The sequence below is a fragment of the Haliotis asinina genome, chromosome 9 (genome assembly GCF_037392515.1).
Source record: "Haliotis asinina isolate JCU_RB_2024 chromosome 9, JCU_Hal_asi_v2, whole genome shotgun sequence".
NCBI classification, from domain to species: domain Eukaryota; kingdom Metazoa; phylum Mollusca; class Gastropoda; order Lepetellida; family Haliotidae; genus Haliotis; species Haliotis asinina.
In genome coordinates, this window is record NC_090288.1 from 42,237,954 (window position 1) to 42,259,192 (window position 21,239).

Genomic DNA, 21,239 nt, shown 5'->3' on the forward strand with positions numbered 1-21,239 from the left:
TCGTTAGGATCAGAGAGCCTCTGTAAACTCGGTGCGGCAACATAAGCTGTATACTCCCCAGGGAGATGAGATTGACTCCAATGATCGAGGGAAACAAACACCAGTGCTTTGAGCAAGTAATAGTTGCATGGATATGTGCGCTATATATAAAGCTTACAATAAGAATGATAATAATAATAAGTGATGTTTAAAATGGGGCATCGTATCTCAGGGTAACTACACACAAGGGGCGATGGTGTAGCCTAGTGGTTTAGACGTTTGCTCGTCATGCCGAAGATTGGGGGGTGATTCCGCACAATGTGTGAACCACATTTCAGGTGTCTTGCTGGAGTGGCGCTAAAATCATACTCACTTACGTCACCTCTGCTCATTCTGGACGTCGAAAATCGAACACTTTGCTTTCAGTCCAGATGACATTTGGAGAAAGCATCAAAATATTTGCAGTAAATACATCGTTCAATGCTGAAATAGGAGGGCTCAGGTGAATCGAGCGACCTAACGTACATGAACCATCTTTGGTACAATACAAAACAGTTAAAGACATCCTTTTTAATTATAAGTTTCTTCAACATCCCATAATTGCTTTCCTATCATTTACGTTTTGCGCCAGTGAGCTCGTTATTATAGAATCTGAGCCGTTGCCTTTGTTACAGTAGTTGCCGTTATTCTAAATATTACCATTGTGAATCATATGACTATAATTGACTGACGGTCAGTAAGTGTATATAACACTGCAGACATGATTCGTGAATTCAAAGTGGTAATGTACATAATTCATATGCATTTTCATTGCAACATTATGTATATTAATGGTACAGACAATGAAACGGTATATCTTAAATACTCTCATATTTTTAGTCCGCAACATCAACCTGGATTTCAAAAGCTTATGCGTTAACGTACTGACATACTGTACTTCGATGACATGCATGTCAACATGCTAGATACACGTTATGATAACAGTAGTGAGTGAGTGAGTTTAGTTTTACGCCGCACTCAGCAATATTCCAGCTATGTGGCGGCGGTCTGTAAGTAATCGAGTCTGGACCAGACAATCCAGTGATCAACAACATGAGCATCGATCTGTGCAATTGGGAACCGATGACATGTGCCAACCAAGTCAGCGAGCCTGACCACCCGATCCCGTTAGTCGCCTCTTACGACAAGCTGAGTCGATGATAACAGTACTAGTGGGAAAATGTCTTATACCACACCAGGAAGCAACCCCGTATGGCATCAGTATCTGTGTTTGATTTTAGAAATGCTCCCTAGGTGACTGAGTGACTATATATGCATTCCCATGGAGTGTAGAGTGAAGGGGGGGGGGGGGAGTTTTACGCCGCTATCAGCAATTTCCACTTATGTGGCAGCGGTATGTAAACAATCGAGTCTGGACCAGGCAATCCAGTGACCAACAGCATTAGCATCGATCTACGCAATTTGGATACGATGACGTGTGAACTAAGTCAGCTAGCATGACAACCCGATCATGTTAGCCTCTTACAAAAGGCTTGGGGGTTATTGAAGATCAGTTTAAGATCTTCACGAGTAGAACAGCGTTGAACTAAAATCCGGGCCTTCAATGTGACAACCGAATGGGCTAACTTGCATTTACGCTCGCATGCTCAGAGACGGCTTCTTCAGGATGTGAAAATAATTAATGATTTGTTAAAGTATGAAGTGTTATTTTCATTTCTTTCGTATTTTACTGATGAACAAACGAAAAATTCACACCATGTCTCATACTGCCTCCATGCAGGGCAGCAAAAGTAGTGTTAGTCCCTAGCATCGTCATCTACATTTAGTTGCTGGTGATCTATTGCCCATTTTTATTTTTGTCTTGTTCTCTTACAGTATGATACCTGCTAGCTCTACCTTCTCTGTGATAGCGTTTTTACTGTTCTTCGTCAACAGGTTTTTTTAATTCATAAACTTAATTGTGATAATTAGTTCTCATCACGATGTGGCTGAAATACTGCCGATATCACGATAAATATTAACTCACTCACTGACTCATATTGCCATAATACGGGTACCCGGTACATTGACATCGGGTGTTCTTGAATTGAGACCGCATGTTTATATCCACACGTATATATTTCAACTAAAACATTCCACAGACACATCCTAACACCGTCCAGAACACAGTTTGTAATAAATGCGACTAAAATGATTTCAAACTGCGTCCAGATTCTAGACTAAGTTAAAATATTTGATGTTTGGGTGTTAAACCTTTTGATAAATTCAGCATGAAAGAGGCTTTTACTTGATATAAATTCGAGAGGAAGCAAAGGAACGTCGTTACAAGTATATATTAATAGATGCCTTACGTACAATCACAAATTTAATGAATATACATGATCATAATCAGTAACATATTAAAATATGCAACACATCGAGATTATGCAACGTACGAGTGATAATTACGAATACATATTCATGTGACTGTCGCATTTTAATGTACATGATTAATCACTTGACTAATATCCCGACATAACACGTGCCGTCAGCATGGAAATAAGGTGATGCTGGGGGAATTAAATATCCGAGCAAGTGAGCGAGTGAATTCTTTGAGAGGCATTTTGAAGTTTGTACAGTAAGGAAGGATGGCAATGTATGGACGAACAACGTTTTTATTGCTATGAGAGCGACATTTCGGTGTAGCTTACGCCGTTATCAAACATGTGATGAACAACGTAAGTTGTCAAAGATCCTCATCAATGATCCCCCCCACACCCCACCCCTTTTGTGTACAACCACGGGCTTCGATATCCCTTTGTGTATTTCGCAGGCTTCATTTGTTCCACTTTTAGTCTAGGTGTTGTTGTTGTGCCTGGCTTCCTGATTCCCTTTGTGTACTTTTCAGAATCTCCTCTAACTTGACACGATATGCTCCCTTATCCTCAGAACCTACACCGAAATGTAGCGTGAGTGAGTGAGTGAGATTTAGTTTTACGCCGCACTCAGCAATATTCCAGCTATATGGCGGCGGTCTGTAAATAATCGAGTCTGGACCAGACAATCCAGTGATCAACAACATGAGCATCGATCTGCGTACTTGGGAACCGATGACATGTGTCAACCAAGTCAGCTAGCCTGACCACCCGATCCCGTTAGTCACCTCTTACGACAAGCTGAGTCGCCTTTAATAGCAAGCATGGGTTGCTGAAGGCCTATTCTACCCCGGAACCTTCACGGGTCCCGAAATGTAGCGAGAGTGAGGATACTCCAAATATAAAAACACAATTCTACCTAAGGCACATTCACATTTTATTAAAGCTATTAAACTGCAGAGTTTATAATTACTCTCTTAATATTTTAATACACCTTTGTGTTTTAAGTTCATTTTAAGAAGTGAACAACTAAATTGCTTTAACGCAACGTTTTTATTCTAAATTCCCCTAACGGAAATGAAACACTATTACCTGTTGCTACACTGAGGTACAAAACACAACTAAACTCCAAACGTACACGAACTGACGTGTACCGTCCCTTCTGCTCGTGAAAATCAAAGTTTTGATGTCAACAAAAAGTGTCTTTGGGTGCGTTTTGGCGCACAGTTTTCTCTGCTTGGTGTGGTCAAACAACTCTCTTGTCCAGTAACTCTCATGGTATTGTCAACCTTCATTCTTGAGTGAGTGAGTGAGTGAGAGTAACAAATTGGAGGACACAAAATGTTTCAAGCACTTACAACTGTTGAAAGTCACAAGCAAGGTGTTAACGAAGAGGAAACGCTCACGGGACCGAAATTTCAGGGATTCAAAAGGGAGATAACTCTGACGACCTTGACAACCCGTGCCCACGGTTTTAAAACAACAGGGAAATCTTACTACTCATTTCGTCCAACATAGGTGGAGTCGGTTAACAAAAATGTGCATTCGGAAAATTCAAGGACAGTAATGTAATGGTAAGTAGATGAGTAAAAAATGTTTCCCCTCTACAATGGATAAGATACAAACAAGTTCTCTTTTTAATTGCAAATCACAGTTCTTTCACTTCAGTTTTTCTGCTACAAAATACTGTAGATTAACTGCGATTGATTTTATCACTCTATCTCTTTATAATGGGTACATAATTGTTGCGTTTGTGGCACATGTAGATATGCAAAGTATGGACACGGATCCGTATGGTGGATAATCCGTAGGGTGATACATGGCGAGACTTTGTTTCCATGCCAAGTGAGTGAGTGAGTGAGTGAGTGAGTGAGTGAGTGAGTGAGTGAGTGAGTGAGTGAGTGAGTGAGTGAGTGAGTGAGTGAGTGAGTGAGTGAGTGAGTGAGTGAGTGAGTGAGTGAGGAGAATGTTGCTACTTCGCGTCGTATCATCAACTTTGCAACTTTTCGTGGCGGGTTCAGAGAGAGACGTTTTTAAACTATGTTCAAGCAGTTTTTGATGAATTGGTTTGTCAGCCTCACATTGAAAATAACATAGGCGACTTCTCGAAGCTTGGATTTGAAATGAAATTTGATATTCTAATTTGTCATCGAGTAAATGTTGTATGGGATGGTGTTGCTGTATGCAGGAGTAAATAAGCTGGATGCGAGTAGTATTCCGGCAATGTGACGATGAAGGCGAAACTGGTCTCACACACTGTACCCTAACTGGGAATTGAACCCGGGCCGTGACGCTCTAACTATCAGGTTAATCTCGAGTGTGTCTAGTATACAGTGTACAGTTTACGGTATACTGCTTTTTGCAAGAATGACATGATACAGTGTAGGAAAACAAACGTTTATTGGAAACAGATATGATTTACAATACAAATACGTCCTCACAAGTACTGACATAGAAACAGATCGTGTACATACAAAGATTAATATGCCCTGAACTAGAGCAACCATGAAAGATGATCACAGAAGAACACATGAGATGTTTGCTTTGTTCCTTAACGCCGCACTCAGAAAAAATCCACTTTATGACGGCGGTCTGTATACGGCTGGTCCAGATAATCAAGTGATTGATATCATGAGCATCCATCCACATCGTCGGGGCTGACACGCTATCAACCACGGGACAAAGTGGGACCACTCGAACCACTGGCCATCTCTCACGGCCAAGACCAGATGCTGGGAGACAATCTAACCCAATGGACCTCCTAGTTTCGATAAATGAGGCATCATTTGTCCATAATGCATGACACGTTGGTGAAGATATTGTAGGATTAACCGGAGAAGATACTCAACTTAAAAAAACTCCCATTTTCTACATATGATTATATTTAACCTGACATGACCTGCAATATATACTAGAAAAAATGTGAAAGAACAACTGCATTTTCGTATGTTCAAATTAATCTGTCATGTCCTTTGTATAGAAATCCAGCAAAATGTATCACCCAAAACGTATTTTTGTACCACCATTATTTTCTATGACCTTTATAAGTATTTTAACTACAATGGACAGGTAAGAGGATACCTTGCAATAAAAACGAGGAGAATAAACATGAATCAGCTTGGTGTTATGTATCTCGAGGAAATAGATGATGGACGCTGCCTACATCAGCATCCCAGCGACATCAGGGACGAGGACCAAGGAATGAAACAAGCGAACGATTAAAACTATTATTCTACGGCACCTCCTCCTGCTCCTGACGGCAGTGCAACTGTTGATGAAGATGGACCTAAACCTTCACAATCATCTTCCCTTGGCTAGCTCCTGTGAACAGGGACGCGAATGCCTTTGGCATGGTATTAAATCCTTGGTGGATCGTCTCCTTGAACTTGAGTTTGCCCTGAAATACAAGCAATCATCTCGGTTAGAATACCAAAAGGCTGATGTGAGATATACATCAACTCCGTTGCCTCAAAGTAGCATAGCGCAAACACGACTAGAAAAAAGGATTGTCAGTGTGCAAGCCAAGTGCTGAAAGATGAGGGAAGAGGTAGGTAAATTAAAAACTAAAGAAAAGCATACACTTGTTTTCTATAAGCTGACGGACCTTTGAAAAAAAATATTCTACAACTTGAACGATAAAGACATCGTGGTCCATCACTGTTCTGTATAAAAATGCGGTCCATGACTGCAAAATATGGTCCATGGCAGCTAGGTATAAGAATGAGGTCCGTAACTGCCTTATATAACGGTGTGGTCTAGGACTGCCTTATCTAACAATGTGGTCTAAGAAAGGAATGTATAAGAATGTAGTCTAAGAAAGGAATGTATTACAATGTGGTCCATAAAAGCTGCGTATGACAATGTGGTCCATGAAAGCTATGTATAACAATGTGGTCCATAAAAGCTGCGTATGACAATGTGGTCCATGAAAGCTATATATAACAATGTGATCCATGAAAGCTATGTATAATGTGGTCCATGAAAGCTGTGTATAATAACAATGTGGTCAGTGAAAGCTACGTATAACAATGTGGTCCATGAAAGCTGTGTATAATAACAATGTGGTCAGTGAAAGCTACGTATAACAATGTGATCCATGAAAGCTATGTATAATGTGGTCCATGAAAGCTGTGTATAACAATGTGGTCCATGAAAGCTGTGTATAACAATGTGGTCCATGAAAGCTGTGTATAATGTGGTCCATGAAAGCTGTGTATAACAATGTGGTCCATGAAAGCTGTGTATAACAATGTGATCCATGAAAGCTATGTATAATGTGGTCCATGAAAGCTGTGTATAACAATGTGGTCCATGAAAGCTATGTATAACAATGCCGTCCATGACTGCCTTATAGAACAATGGTACCAGGTCAAGAACATGCTCACCTCATTTACCCATTTGAGAAGCTCTGCTCTACTCGCTTCAAATTTGGAGTCCCAATCGAAGATAACAAATCCCTGCACTTTCAGCCTCTTTACGAGAATGGTAAAGAATGGTGACGGCACTGCAGAATATAACGGCAAATTAATCAGATACTGACAGGAAACAAACACATGTTTAGTGTTAATGTTCTTTATGGATCATATTACAATTCTATGAAATACACACAACTATATGTAGTATATATTAATGGGAATGAGTACATGTTGTTTGGGATGCTGGGCAAATTCAAATTAGGTATTTTAATGGAATAATGGTTTGGCCTAAAATGACGCAACGACCAATCTCTTGTTATAAAGGACAAAGTAACGTCCATGGAAAATCAGAGGTGATGTACCAACTGGGGTGATTTCTGAGGTTATATGTCTAAAGAACTCAGTGAAACGTACCCATGGGCTGTTCACTGTCGTTGCTATAGGTGGAGATAGCGCCACACACGCACATCCGCCCATAGTTGTTCATGTGCTGTAGCACGTGGTAGGAGGCCTCACCACCGACCTAGAAACATATCATCATCATCAACAACAACAACAACAACATCATCATTATCGTCATCATAGTCGTCTTCACTGTCGACGTCGTTGTGATGCTGTTACTTTCTCATGGGGAATCAGGTTAAGAATAGATATCCCCGTCAAGGAATCCCTATGTGGTATGAGACGACTAAACGGGTCAAGTGGCCAGGCTCACTAATCTTTTGTGCTTTCGATCAGGATGATGCTCATGTAATGATATCTGAACAAAATCAGCATTCACAAAATATCATAATATAACAGACACCGTGTCAGGTCAGTTAACTAATTAAACTCAAAATCAAACGTTTTTTACATACGTTGTCATAGAAACAGTCGATTCCCTTTGGTGCGCAAGCCTTGAGAGCATCGTCCAGTTTTGTTTGCTTATAGTTGAACACTTGATCAAATCCAAGACTCTTCAACCAATCGCACTTCTCCTTGGTTCCGGCAGACCCAATCACCGTGCAGCCCTGGGAACAATTTTCGCGTCACTGATTCAAAGCATATTTATTCAAGATTTATATAATACTCAGAACGGACGATCCATTCGAGTTTTCTGACACACAAAGCAGAGTCGCTATTGCGTGATATCAAAAGGAGACTCGGTTTACTGTTAGAGTTGAATCTGTGACCATTATCAAAATGATCTCCTTCATATGTTTATGTTGACCACCTCCGTGATCTTGTGGACGTTATAGATGGTACTTATTGTTAACCTGACTGGAGACGCTGTATCACACTGGGTAGCCCTAACTATGTCGAATCTAGGTATGGACACGTACAACTCTGCTTGATGAAAATTTCCTCGATTCCTAATTGTATTTTAAAGAAATCCATAAAAACGATGTGGGAGTCTTACTGCACTTAGTATTCAGCGGTGCCTAGGTGGACACCAGTAAAACAGACCAGTGAATATCAGGGATAGAATTGGTCTCCAGCAAACCATTCTGGATTTAGGCGACAAACGGGACTGGGTGGTCAGACTCGCTGATTTGTCCGACACATGTCATCGTATCTCAAATGCGATGATCGATGCTCATGCTATTGATCACTGGATTCTCTGGTCCATTATATACAGACCGTTGCCATGAAGGGTTAACGTTGCTAAGTGCGACGTTAGCCAACAATCAATCAATCCAGAAAAAGAAGGATAATCAAAGTCAGTGCCAGGATTGTGTTTTTCCACCCTACCTTGATCTTGGCGATCTGGCCAACCACACTCCCGACTGCTCCTGCAGCTCCGTTGACGAAGACGACATCACCAGCTTTGGGCTGACACACATCCAGAAAACCTAGATACGCCGTCACTCTGAAACATTAGCAGAACAATCCTATTAATATCAAATCTTCCTACGCTCTCTGTATCATATGATTGGTAGATCAATATGACGTAAGTCTCAATGGACTCTTTTTCTATATGAATTGGGTATTTTTTCCTATCTAAATTACATATTTTCAGACAATGCGTTAGTCCATTCGTAACTCCTCGCCCCTTTCCGCGACCGTTAGCTCACTAATAGGATGACTCTCCGTGTGAACATCTAAAGATGTTCTACGGGAAGTTGTGTCTTTGGAACTGTATATTCAGCCAGTCAGACACGGGGTTTCAGTCTGGAAGAGTGAGGTGTTCTACAAGCATATCTTATTTCTGTAATGGGCGAAGTATGAATGCAAAATAACTGCGGTTTTTTACTTGTTGTTGACAGTTACTAGTATATCGTTATATACCGTGTCGGTTCTGAGCGCCACTGCACAAAAAAAGTATAGATGATATAAATCTCTATACGGATTTCTTTACAAAGACAGAAAGGTCCGAATCGAGGTGGTAAGGAAATGACATCAAATCGTTGAAGAATTGTAACATCTAATTGTTTCAAACACCCAGGAATCCTTTGAAAATATCAATAACAATAATACTGTTTTCCTGAAAACATTTTCTTCATTGCTCTTACCCGGTCATTCCCAAGACTCCAAGGGCAATGGATGGGTCTTTGCCACCGAGGTTTGGTACTGTATGAATCTTGAGTGCATCCGGGTTTTCTTTGGGGTTAACTAGCGCCCTGTTCCTCCACCCAAAATAACCCTGGACTAGCGACCCAACGGGGTACTCGGGGTTCTTGCTCTCTGTCACTCTAGAAGTGGAAACAACAATGACTTACACAGTTTTACACAGAATATATTTGAAAGATTTAAGAAAAGTTATTTGTAACCCCACTTCCCTAAGCAAAACACTTTTACTTTTACCGGTTACACAAACCAGTTTTACAAACCAGTTCTATAAACCGGTTAAAACAAATCCGTTGAATAACCAGTTATGTAAACTGGTTGCACAAAACATTACACAACCAGTGTTGTAAACCAGTTACATAAACCAGTTAACATCCAGTACAGTTGACTTGTCAAACATTACTTGGTCGTTGTGACTGTCAGCATGCTTGCCTTTTTCTGTTTATCCAGGGGCCCGTTTTACAAAGCTGTCGTAAGCCTATGATCTCGTAACATAAGTGACACGACGAACGAAGTTTTGAGATCTTACTACTAGGCTTTTGATATGAGGGTTTTTTGAAACGGGGCGGAGTTCATCTCCATTAAAACTACAATCATTCGCGCATGTGTCTGTCTCTGTGTGTGTCTGTTTCTTCGTGTGTGTGTCTGTGTCTGTATCTGTATCTGTGTGGTCCGATTCCAAAGACACCATAATTTCCATCTCGTCAAATTACACTGATGATCGAGGTAAATTTCCAGTGGAGTGATAGACATAGGGGATTTAAGTGGAACAAATAAACAAGCATATGGCAGAAATTGCACAAAGTACATGTCGGTAAACAGAAAACTACGTGTACACACAAATATCATAGTGGCATAATGATTTTATTGGTTAATGTAGTGTTTTATTGCTGTTTCATTTCCTATCATAGCTAGTAATCCCAAACATCGTGATCGTTGTGAATGCTATAACTCATTATTAAATGAATTCATGTTGTTAAGAGATACAGTTGCATTTTCCTGGGTTTTAATGATGATTAGTGCATGATGGTTAGCGTTGTGTTTAATGCTCTGTTCCGTTATGAATAAAAAAAACAATATTTTATCATTGTGTCATATGGTACTACCCGTTACATAATGACACAATTGAAACGTTATGTTTGTGTTATTTGTGTTTTAATGTTGGGTTTACCTTGCGACTTGTTCTCCCATCAGTACTTTACCAACAGCTGATCCAGCCATGACGGTTCTGAACAAAACGGAGAACATTAACGTCATGAACATTCAAATACATGTAAGGTTTTATTGAATCACAATGTGTCTTTAAAAACAACATTCTGAGACAGAAACAAGTGTGTGAGTGAGTGAATTATATAACGTAGCAAGTCAATTTTTTTTATTTTCGCATGCTTCTTACACATGTATTGTCAATCATACACGTGAATGTCATACAGACATAAAATATACACGTCTATGTGACACTGACCTTGGCAAATGTGCACGTGCATGTGGCCTAGACATTTTCAAATATATACATGATGCGATATGAGTTCTGACAACTGCACAGACACCTACACGCGTATATAAAACGAAGGTGAACAACGTACCTCATGTATGGATCCACAGTCAGACATATCGCCTCACACACGAACTCTGAAACACAAATTGGTGAAAGTTCATGGTTGTGCATGACACGTGGACAGTCAGGTATGTAGACAGATATTCATGAACGTTGGAATAAAATATATTGCAAAAAATATTTAATGGTTTCTGATTTATAGACAAATTAATAAAGAAATAGTAACACTTCTTTTCGTAAACAAGGTTCCATGTTCACTGGCTTGTTATGTCTGAGATGTTCACGGTTCACTTTGTTCACTGTAGTGACAGAGAAGTGACTTGTTTACTGTAGTGACCGAGAAGTGTCTTGTTTACTATAGTGACAGAGAAGTGATTTGTTTACGGGAGTGACCTAGAAGTGTTTTGTTTACTATAGTGACAGAGAAGTGATTTGTTTACTGTAGTGACAGAGAAGTGATTTGTTTACGAGAGTGACAGAAAAGTATTTTGTTTACTGTAGTGACAGAGAAGTGATTTGTTCACTGCTGTGACAGAAAACAGATCTGTTTACTGTAGTGACAGAAGTGTTTTCTGTGCTGTAGCCACCGAGAGTGTCTTGTTTATTGTCGTGGCAGGGAAATGTTTTGTTTACTGTAGTGACAGAAACGTGTTTTGTTTACTGATATCAATTCACGGGAACTGCCAAATATCTTGTTCAACTGCATCATCACATATCAGTATCTGCATTTCGTTAATCTCTGCTGAACCCACAAAACAGGATGGGATACATAGCCTGTCGCAGATGAAACTGCTTAGTGGAATTGAGAAACTTGCACACTGGCGTCAAGAACGGATTTGCCCTGTGTGTAGCATCTCACCCGGTAGCTGGAGGTGGTGTTTCGGAAGCTAAGATACCTAAAGCAGGACAGTAATTACTCTCAAACCCCGGACCTAGCTGTCACACACACCATGAAGCAAATATCTCCACGATAGCCCAAGCATGTCTAGAAAATGTGGCACATTTAGATTTCCACAGCATCTGAATATGAAGAAAGTCGGACAGCTCTTTTTATTGTATATATAATTTTAATTTTAAAAAATAATAACCTTATATTTTCTGTAAAATATGTTCATTCAAAGACTAGCTGCTAGTTAACCACGATAGCCAATATGCGAGTATTTGACCACCATTACAAACAGTAAAGGTTGGAAAGAATACGGTAAAGAATCAATGTCATTAAATTTCCACTTATCGACACATGTTTGGCATGACTGGAGCGCTGGCCTGTCAGAACGCTCGACGTCATCGATGACGACTATTTACTAACTCCAGACGGCCACGATAAGCGAACAATATGATTTAATAATAAAAAAAAACTGTTATAGGAAATGCATTGCTACAAATGAAGATATGTGGCAGGCACAGGGGAGTAATCGTTATGCTGATATTCCTGTTTAATTTAAACGTTAAAGGATATTTGAACTTCTGCCAAAGTGAGTGACCTTGTCTATTTATAAATACATAGGGCAGGTACTTCCGTGCTGTCAACGTCCAACCAAGGGGTCAATATGTAGGCACTCACATTTCTGTGTGGACAGTGGAAGACTTTGACACGCTGTGGGTGATTAACCATGCAAAACGTCCTATATGTAACTTGTTTGAAAGTGTTTGTATTTAAGAGATATGGTTCAAGGACATTGCAGCGTGTATCACAGCTTCACATACTCGTGTTCCCTAAGCCATAATGTTTTCCTCTGTGAGTCCTATTGCCTTCATGTAACTGATATAGTTTCGTTTCTGAACAAACCTACGCAAAATTCCAGTAACAATGATTGATTACGTTTCTTCATACATAAAATACACAATCATCCCCATGTAAATTGTCTGAACTCGTATAATTACATATCTGTAGAGAGTACAGTGGGGCTTGATTAATTGTTATGAGCCGTAAAACGAATACCAGAGCATACAAAACAGTTCAAAACCTTTACTGTATAATGTGAGCTGTGCTTAGTACCAAATTGCAACGCACGTGAGAAATTTAAGTTGGGAGTTTGACATCGTTTGAGTCGAGCAGGCATGCACGAATGAGTATTCTGTGCGCTGGCTTATAAAGTGGGTCAAACCTGAGGTCATACATTTTTTTTTTTTTTTTTTTGCATAGGAGAATTTACATCCCCTGCCGGTATATTCGAAGGATGTGCAGGTAGAAAGTTGCGTCACACAGCTGTGCCAAGATATGTTGTCTTAGGGTCGAATTCGAGATTTTTAATACATTTGTGATAATAATCCTTGGTATGACTATAGAACCACTAAACGAACCTTCATTTCGGAGGTTCTCACCGTAAAAACTACTGAAATAGATAAACCCAGCTCGCATATTCATATATACCCAATAAGAAGTAAGATATTTACGTGCATTCAGAAGTCTCAAGTGCGAATGCATAAAGCACAATGAAAGATATATAGTGCATTAGGTGGTAAAGCGCCCTACCTCCTTGTTTTGGAGCCGGGATTTTTTCGTCGATTTGACGGAAATTAGCCTCTGTGGGATTCCCCTCGAACTCTTTCGCCAACACCCATGCCTTGCCCATGATTAAGACAGTGTATTTATCCGGGGTAGAACTGTTGTGCTGTTGCAGACAGTGGTGTCTCTCGATGTGGGAAGTCTGCACGTCCGGGGCGTTTTATACACACGATTCGGCATGAGTCAGCGAAATGCAGAGCGGCAACGCAATGTGCGACGTGCCTGTCATTGTTTGCCTATCATAGTGTTGATGTCGATGTCGATGTAATTTAGTTCGCGTCATGCTGACTGATCGGTTTTTGATGCCAAACAATCTGTGCTATTGGGCATTGACTCTAAAAGGGGGAAATTCTTGAAGTTTACCTCGAAATGAAAAAAACAACAAAAATTGTTGCTGGTCATGCAGGAATTGCTGAAGACAGTGCTGTTGTACTGAAAAAGTGACTGGCCTAAGCAGATGTAAGGTTAACCCGCTTGACCAGCAACTTGCAAAAAGCACCGCCAAATTTGAGTTTAGAATTTGACATTGCATCACTATATGAGCATCCATGTGCGCGAGCGCCCCTGTCTGCGTGCATGTGTATGTGTGTGCGCGTGCGGCTGTGTTTACATGTACAGTTTGTGTGTGTTTCCTCACATATTCGTATGTTTCTTTGTACTAGGCTATTGCTGTTTCGAAGTGGTGGGGAATTATAGCGGATAACGGATTCGATCGTCACTCCGAAGGCTCGGTTACATGGTACAATGTGTGAAGCCCATTTCTGGTGTCCCCCACCATGACATTGCTGGAATATTGCTAAAGGCGGCGTAAAACCATACTCACTCACTAATGCTGTTTTTGTGTGAAACACCACCACCCATTCATAGCATGTGGCTTGCTTAGAGGGTCCTGATCCAGGGTGATTCATGAAATATTTATTGAAGAACTTAATGTTGCTTTTATTTTGTCTTGTTCCCTTGTAACCGTATTGTTATTTGTTTTTTAATCATGTCCAACGGAAACACGCTATACACTCGTGGAACATTTCACAGTATGGGCGATTGAATTTCGGACATCCAACAAAGCAAAGGCCTAACTTAGGTCAAGAGTTCAAACTGATAATGACAGTTTCTATGACCTTTCTGACAACAATTTCATGTTTTGTTTCCATAATCATTACATCTGTCGTAGGTTACTTTCGTTTCCATTATCTTCTTTACCATGATTCATCAAAGACAAGTCTAGAGATTCCGGATACCCTTGAGATAAGCGGACCGTACCCCAGTCTGTTAGAGGGATATATAATATATTTCAGAACGTATCATTTAACACCAGTTATTAGCTTAGAGACTTGTAAACAAGTTCAGTGTTTGTTTGAAGGGACACTGGCGTGTTATGGCCCTCTCAAAAACAAGCAAAAATAGGCAAAATTAACCAAAGCATGACAACGTGACATTTCTGCCATTTGTCGCATTGTCGTATTTTTAATCACATTTTTCGATTCAGTCAAAGGGCGACATCTTACACAGCGACAATTTTCAAGGTCAAAATATGTCGCGTGGTCCCATTGTCGCATCTAAAATGTGCAAAAAGAAGCCTGAAAAATGTGCGACAACACGACAAAATGAATATGATCGATCACCGGTGTAGAAAGACAGCCTACGCATGCGCAGGAAACGGTACACGCTATTTTCGATTTTAGTGGTCTTCTGTTACCTCCAGTGTTTTTAAAATGAAGTCGTACTCGTAACGGCAAAGAGGGGGTGGGGGTTGGGGGGGCTGCTTTTCTTGTACCTATTGCACATCCTTCATTGTTGCTTTGAAAATTAGTTCAATAAGCTCTCTTTCTATGAACATCGTATAGTAAATTTTGCGTTTAGATGATGATTGGCCACAGCAGCAATATTCTGATATGTGAAAGTCACACCTTTATCTAGTGTTTATATCGTGCACACGTAGATACATTAACATTTCAGATCCGAAATCAATTCATACCCGCAGTCAACAATGCACTCAATGCCACTTAGCTCACACAGCCGCCTGTGCACTTGCGCAGGTCTCTAAAATTGTAATCAATAGTTTCATTGATATATATATATAGAATATATATAAAAATAGACTTAAACGTGATGAGGTCATTTATTTATTTAAATGCAACTTAATGCTTAATGGGCACTCTAAATGACATGTTAGAATGCAGTGAAGCAACCGATTCAATATTCGTTGCTTTTGAATGAAATGAAACATTGCACATGTCCGAAAACAATGGTTAAACACTGCAGCACCACGTTTGATTCAAACACCCAAATACCACAGACTTGTACGTGTGGAAGACAGACTTCCCATGCAGCTTGTGGAAATGCTTCCTTTAAAAGAAGCTACAGACAGAAACATCTCGTCTTCTTCACCATGCCACAGCGCAAACCGTGAAGCGCTCACGACAGAAGCAACGCCATTGCATGGTTACAGGATGGCGAATCCTTATGAAGTGTTGCTTGCTGCCTTTAGGTGTCTCCAGTGGCTCACAGAATGAGGGACAGGTTCCAGGCCACTGGTAGAGTACATGCCAGGCCTCGCTCTCTAACGACAAGTAAAACATCAAGGACAGATGACCGATATGGTGTGTTCCAGGCCCGAAGGAACCGATTCCGAAGAGCCTGGAAGAGCCAGCTGCCACAGGATGCTTAGGAAGTCTGTCTTCGACATGCACAAGTCTGTTCAATTTGGGTGTTTGAATCAAACATGATGCTGCTGTTTTCAACCTCCCTTGTTTCACTCAAACTCAACGAATACTGAATCAGTTGCTTCAGTTCGTGTTAAAATGCCCATCAAGCACACAAAAGGTTGCATTTAACTTAGAGTATATATGACCTCATGAAGTTTACACATGACTATCAAATTTTAGGGTGTTCCCATACTTTTTTGCTTGTAATATATATACAAGTGATAGGTCAGATTTGTTTTGTACTGTTTTGCATTCAAGTGATAAAACTGATGTTAATTGTTATATTAAATAGTACTTGTACGATGATTATTAATGTGCATCATTGTATATGTGGGATAAAGGCCTTGATGTGTTTACTTTTTAACATACTCAAAGAAGGATGAAAATTTTATACATGTTATTTCACAAGTAACTTACTACCCCTACAAAGTTACTGGCCAAGTTAATCCTAATCCCTAATAAATAGGATTAATTAATATAGGAGTGGGTGAGCCGGAATGAACCCTATCGCCGCTCTAAAGGATAGAATTAATAGAATCGCGTGGGTTTAGCATTCAGTACAGCCTTGAAGCAAGGCTAAGCCACTCTGAAAGTCGATAAGTTGCTCTGGGTGTTTGTACAGCTAAGTAACAATGCGCCAACGACAGCGACACCAAGGTACGCAAATGCATGCTGGGAGGCCTGGCTTCTGATACTTCGACACGATTGCATAGCAACCATATAAACAGTTAGAATATGGTATCTATTTATCTGACAAAACTTTACGTTCAATTTAAATCTGATCTATACGCCAACAGTTGTTATGCGCCACATGTCTCTAACACGTTTAGGCACGAATCACATCATCGCTAGGCAAGATGAAGCTGTTATACATCCAGTCCGTACAACGACTGAGTAAACAAAGCCAGCCTCGTTTGACGTCACTCACTCTCAGCGAGAGAAACCCCGGAACAAGCCGAGAGTGTGTTTCCTACACTAACACCAGTACTATTTCCTTTATTTGTCGTACCTGTAGTGCTAACACAACACAAACACGCTTTAAATGATGCCTGGTGATTTCATGTTAGTATATAAGATTGCCTCACCCTATCGAATAATGTTACGCAACATTTCAACATGTGTAGCGTGATATTCAAGCCTTTATTATAATATTCTGTTTTTAAAATATTAGCAGTAAGACTGCTTGTTTTATTGTGTATAAGAATGGACATAAGTTGAACTGGGTGATTTAATAATCGAAGCAGGCACAATGATAAATCTATACACTGCCTCATCCTATCACCTCATCAGCAGCAGCAACAGCAGCAGCAGACCCATGAAGATCCAGGATAGAATTGGTTTTCAGTAACTCTTGCTTGTCGTAGGAGACGACTAACGGGATGCCACGGATGATCAGCACAGGTCGATGCCCATGCTACTGGCCACAGGATTGTCTGGCCCAGACTCGATTACTTACAGACTGCTGGAATATTGCTGATGGTGGTTTTAGGCAAGAAACAAACCAACTAAACCAATCATCATCAACAGCAGCAGCAACATCATCAACAGCAGCAGCAACATCATCAACAGCAGCAGCAACAGCCATAAATCAGTCCGACAGAAGCATCCCTCTTAACATCAGTTTTCTTTTATGCCAAGCCCTCGCCAGTGCACGGGTATACAATTTCAACCATCAATAGGTTCCTGGATAGCTAGAATTCTGCCGAATCACGCTTGGAAGGCAAGAAACCCCAAGGCCTTGACCCGGAGTCCCTAAACCCCTAAGTATGGGTGACTATGAACATATCTAACAACGAAACGTGTAAAGCTTTTGTATACTTATCAAAAGTCTGAAGTACTATATCGTAATCAAGATGATTCTGACAGGTTGTGCTCTAACCAGGTGGGTGACGTGAACAGACGCTCGTCCTGCAGCAATGCCCACCGCACACCTGTTGATAACAGGTTTTATCTGGCGAAATCGGCATGTATCAAAACGGTGAATCATAATGTCAAATATGAGGGTGATCAACCACATACCTATGACGGACTGTGCATTCTGTGTTATCGATATCGATTTTCAGTCATGGCCGAGCTTGTAATACCACCTTTAGCTATCTTACCCTCCTTCAAGCAAATATATCAATCAAAAATACGCCATGATATTCGGTACTTTAAAGATGAATTCAAGTCAAGAAAGCATCTGCAGCTTATCAGCGTGTTCACATGTATGGGTGATAGTGGTGATTTGTTCGATGAGGAAAACAAGTTGCAAGTGTTACAACATCTACAGCTAATCTACATCCGTGTAGGGTTGAAACAGATACTTCAGTACTTGGTCAGGCTCGCTGGCTTGGTTGACACACGTCATCGGTTCCCAGTTACGCAGATCGATGGTTCTCCTGTTAATCACTGGATTGTCCGATCCAGACTCGATTATTCACAGACCGCCGCCATATACCTGGAATATTGCTGACTGTGGCGTAAAATAAACTCACTCACTCACTTGCTCACTCACTTCAGTACTTTCCAGTAAAGCCCCTAGTTCAGTGGAAAATACGCGAGTCTTCGGGTGAGTTGTCTTGGCGGACGAGAACTGACTCCCTTTGGAGATAACTTGGCGTCGTTAAGCTTGTTAGACCAAACTATATCCAGCCTTTGGTTATAGTTAACGAAGCCATGTGCAGGCAATACCCTAGGTAATCAAGAATGTCAAAATTACACATCATGCAAATGTATCGTATCATTACCACAGGTAGCGCCAAAGTATTTTGTATCTAAACGTTAAAATTAATAACTTGAAGGGTGTAATGTTTTCTTTAGCTCGGCTAGGCATTTCAACCTTTATTCAGACCGTACCACAAAAGCTTATCAACATGTCATCAAGTTCTGCTGTAGTAGTGCCAAACCTTGGAACAAAACTACAGGATGTCCAAAGGGAAATCCCTTGACAATTATACGCTTATGCATGGTGATATAAAGGTTAAAGTTAGAGAAACCCTAACAGGTGTAAGGCTGCCTTTCACTTGGCAACGTCGCAGCGACATGCTTCTTTCTCAACAGCATGCAACACGCTCCTTTTGGGGACGGCTTTCACAATGTCTACAATTATGTATAAACTTTCATATTGAATGTTCATATTACAGTTTGTTCAGGGTGGGGGCAGAGGACTGTACCCGTAGCCGCCAAGATGTCTCTATCGTTCCGCAACACTAGAATTTGCCGGCTCGCGGCCCCTTCTTCAAGTACTCGAAGTACTCGAGGGAATATTTTCCCAGTAATGCCTCCTTGACTTTCAGATTTACTCATGAGAATGACCACTGTCTGGTGTATCACAATTATAGCCACTGTCTGGTGTATAACAACTATAGCCACTGTCTGGTGTATCACAACAAAAGCCACTGTCTGGTGTATAACAACTATAGCCACTGTCTGGTGTATAACAACTATAGCTACTGTCTGGTGTATCACAACTATAGCCACTGTCTGGTGTATAACAACTATAGCCACTGTCTGGTGTATAACAACTATAGCCACTCTTTGGAGTATAACAACTATAGCCACTCTCTGGTGTATAACAACTATAGCCACTGTCTGGTGTATAACAACTATAGCCACTGTCTGGTGTATAACAACTATAGCCACTCTCTGGTGTATAACAACTATTGCCACTGTCTGGTGTATAACAACTATAGCCACTCTTTGGTGTATAACAACTATAGCCACTCTCTGGTGTATAACAACTATAGCCACTGTCTGGTGTATAACAACTATAGCCACTGTCTGGTGTATAACAACTATAGCCACTGTCTGGTGTATAACAACTATAGCCACTGTCTGGTGTATGACAACTATAGCCACTGTCTGGTGTATGACAACTATAGCCACTGTCTGGTGTATGACAACTATAGCCACTGTCTGGTGTATGACAACTATAGCCACTGTCTGGTGTATGACAACTATAGCCACTCTTTGGTGTATAACAACTATAGCCACTGTCTGGTGTATAACAACTATAGCCACTGTCTGGTGTATGACAACTATAGCCACTGTCTGGTGTATAACAACTATAGCCACTGTCTGGTGTATAACAACTATAGCCACTGTCTGGTGTATAACAACTATAGCTACTGTCTGGTGTATAACAACTATAGCCACTGTCTGGTGTATAACAACTATAGCCACTGTCTGGTGTATAACAACCATAACTACCACATGGTGTATAACAACCATAACCTCCACCTGCTGGATGACAACCATAACCTCCACCTAGTATATGACAACCATAACCTCCACATGGTGTATAACAACCATAACCTCCACCTGCTGGATGACAACCATAACCTCCACCTAGTATATGACAACCATAACCTCCACATGGTGTATAACAACCATAACCTCCACCTGCTGGATGACAACCATAACCTCCACCTAGTATATGACAACCATAACCTCCACCTAGTATATGACAACCATAACCTCCACCTAGTATATGACAACCATAACCTCCACCTAGTATATGACAACCATAACCTCCACCTAGTATATGACAACCATAACCTCCACCTAGTATATGACAACCATAACCTCCACCTAGTATATGACAACCATAACCTCCACCTAGAATATGACAACCATAACCTCCACCTAGTATATGACAACCATAACCTCCACCTAGTATATGACAACCATAACCTCCACCTAGTATATGACAACCATAACCTCCACCTGCTGGATGACAACCATAACCTCCACCTAGTATATGACAACCATAACCTCCACATGGTGTATAACAACCATAACCTCCACCTGCTGGATGACAACCATAACCTCCACCTGCTGGATGACAACCATAACCTCCACCTAGTATATGACAACCATAACCTCCACATGGTGTATAACAACCATAACCTCCACCTGCTGGATGACAACCATAACCTCCACCTAGTATATGACAACCATAACCTCCACCTAGTATATGACAACCATAACCTCCACCTGCTGGATGACAACCATAACCTCCACCTAGTATATGACAACCATAACCTCCACCTAGTATATGACAACCATAACCTCCACCTGCTGGATGACAACCATAACCTCCACCTAGTATATGACAACCATAACCTCCACCTAGTATATGACAACCATAACCTCCACCTAGTATATGACAACCATAACCTCCACCTAGTA

The 21,239-nt window shown here is 40.7% G+C and overlaps 1 protein-coding gene across 1 annotated transcript; it reads right to left on the bottom strand.

Annotated features, from left to right (window-relative positions):
- Positions 1-4,716: 4,716 nt before the first annotated feature.
- Positions 4,717-13,648, bottom strand: LOC137296300 (prostaglandin reductase 1-like). Its single transcript, XM_067828065.1, has 9 exons — positions 13,330-13,648; positions 10,882-10,927; positions 10,467-10,523; positions 9,241-9,420; positions 8,480-8,597; positions 7,606-7,758; positions 7,163-7,271; positions 6,719-6,837; positions 4,717-5,730 (listed from the first exon to the last, which is right to left on the bottom strand). The coding sequence occupies exons 1-9, from the start codon at positions 13,427-13,429 to the stop codon at positions 5,620-5,622; spliced, it is 993 nt and encodes a 330-aa protein (XP_067684166.1). The 5' UTR covers positions 13,430-13,648; the 3' UTR covers positions 4,717-5,619.
- Positions 13,649-21,239: the final 7,591 nt, after the last annotated feature.

Coding starts and splice junctions, on each gene's coding strand:
- LOC137296300 (XM_067828065.1), bottom strand. CDS start 13,429: ATGGGCAAGGCATGGGTGTTGGCGAAAGAGTTCGAGGGGAATCCCACA. Junction 10,928..13,329: donor CCCGGCTCCAAAACAAGGAG/GTAGGGCGCTTT, acceptor TTTGTGTTTCAG/AGTTCGTGTGTGAGGCGATA. Junction 9,421..10,466: donor ATGGGAGAACAAGTCGCAAG/GTAAACCCAACA, acceptor TTCCACTTCTAG/AGTGACAGAGAGCAAGAACC.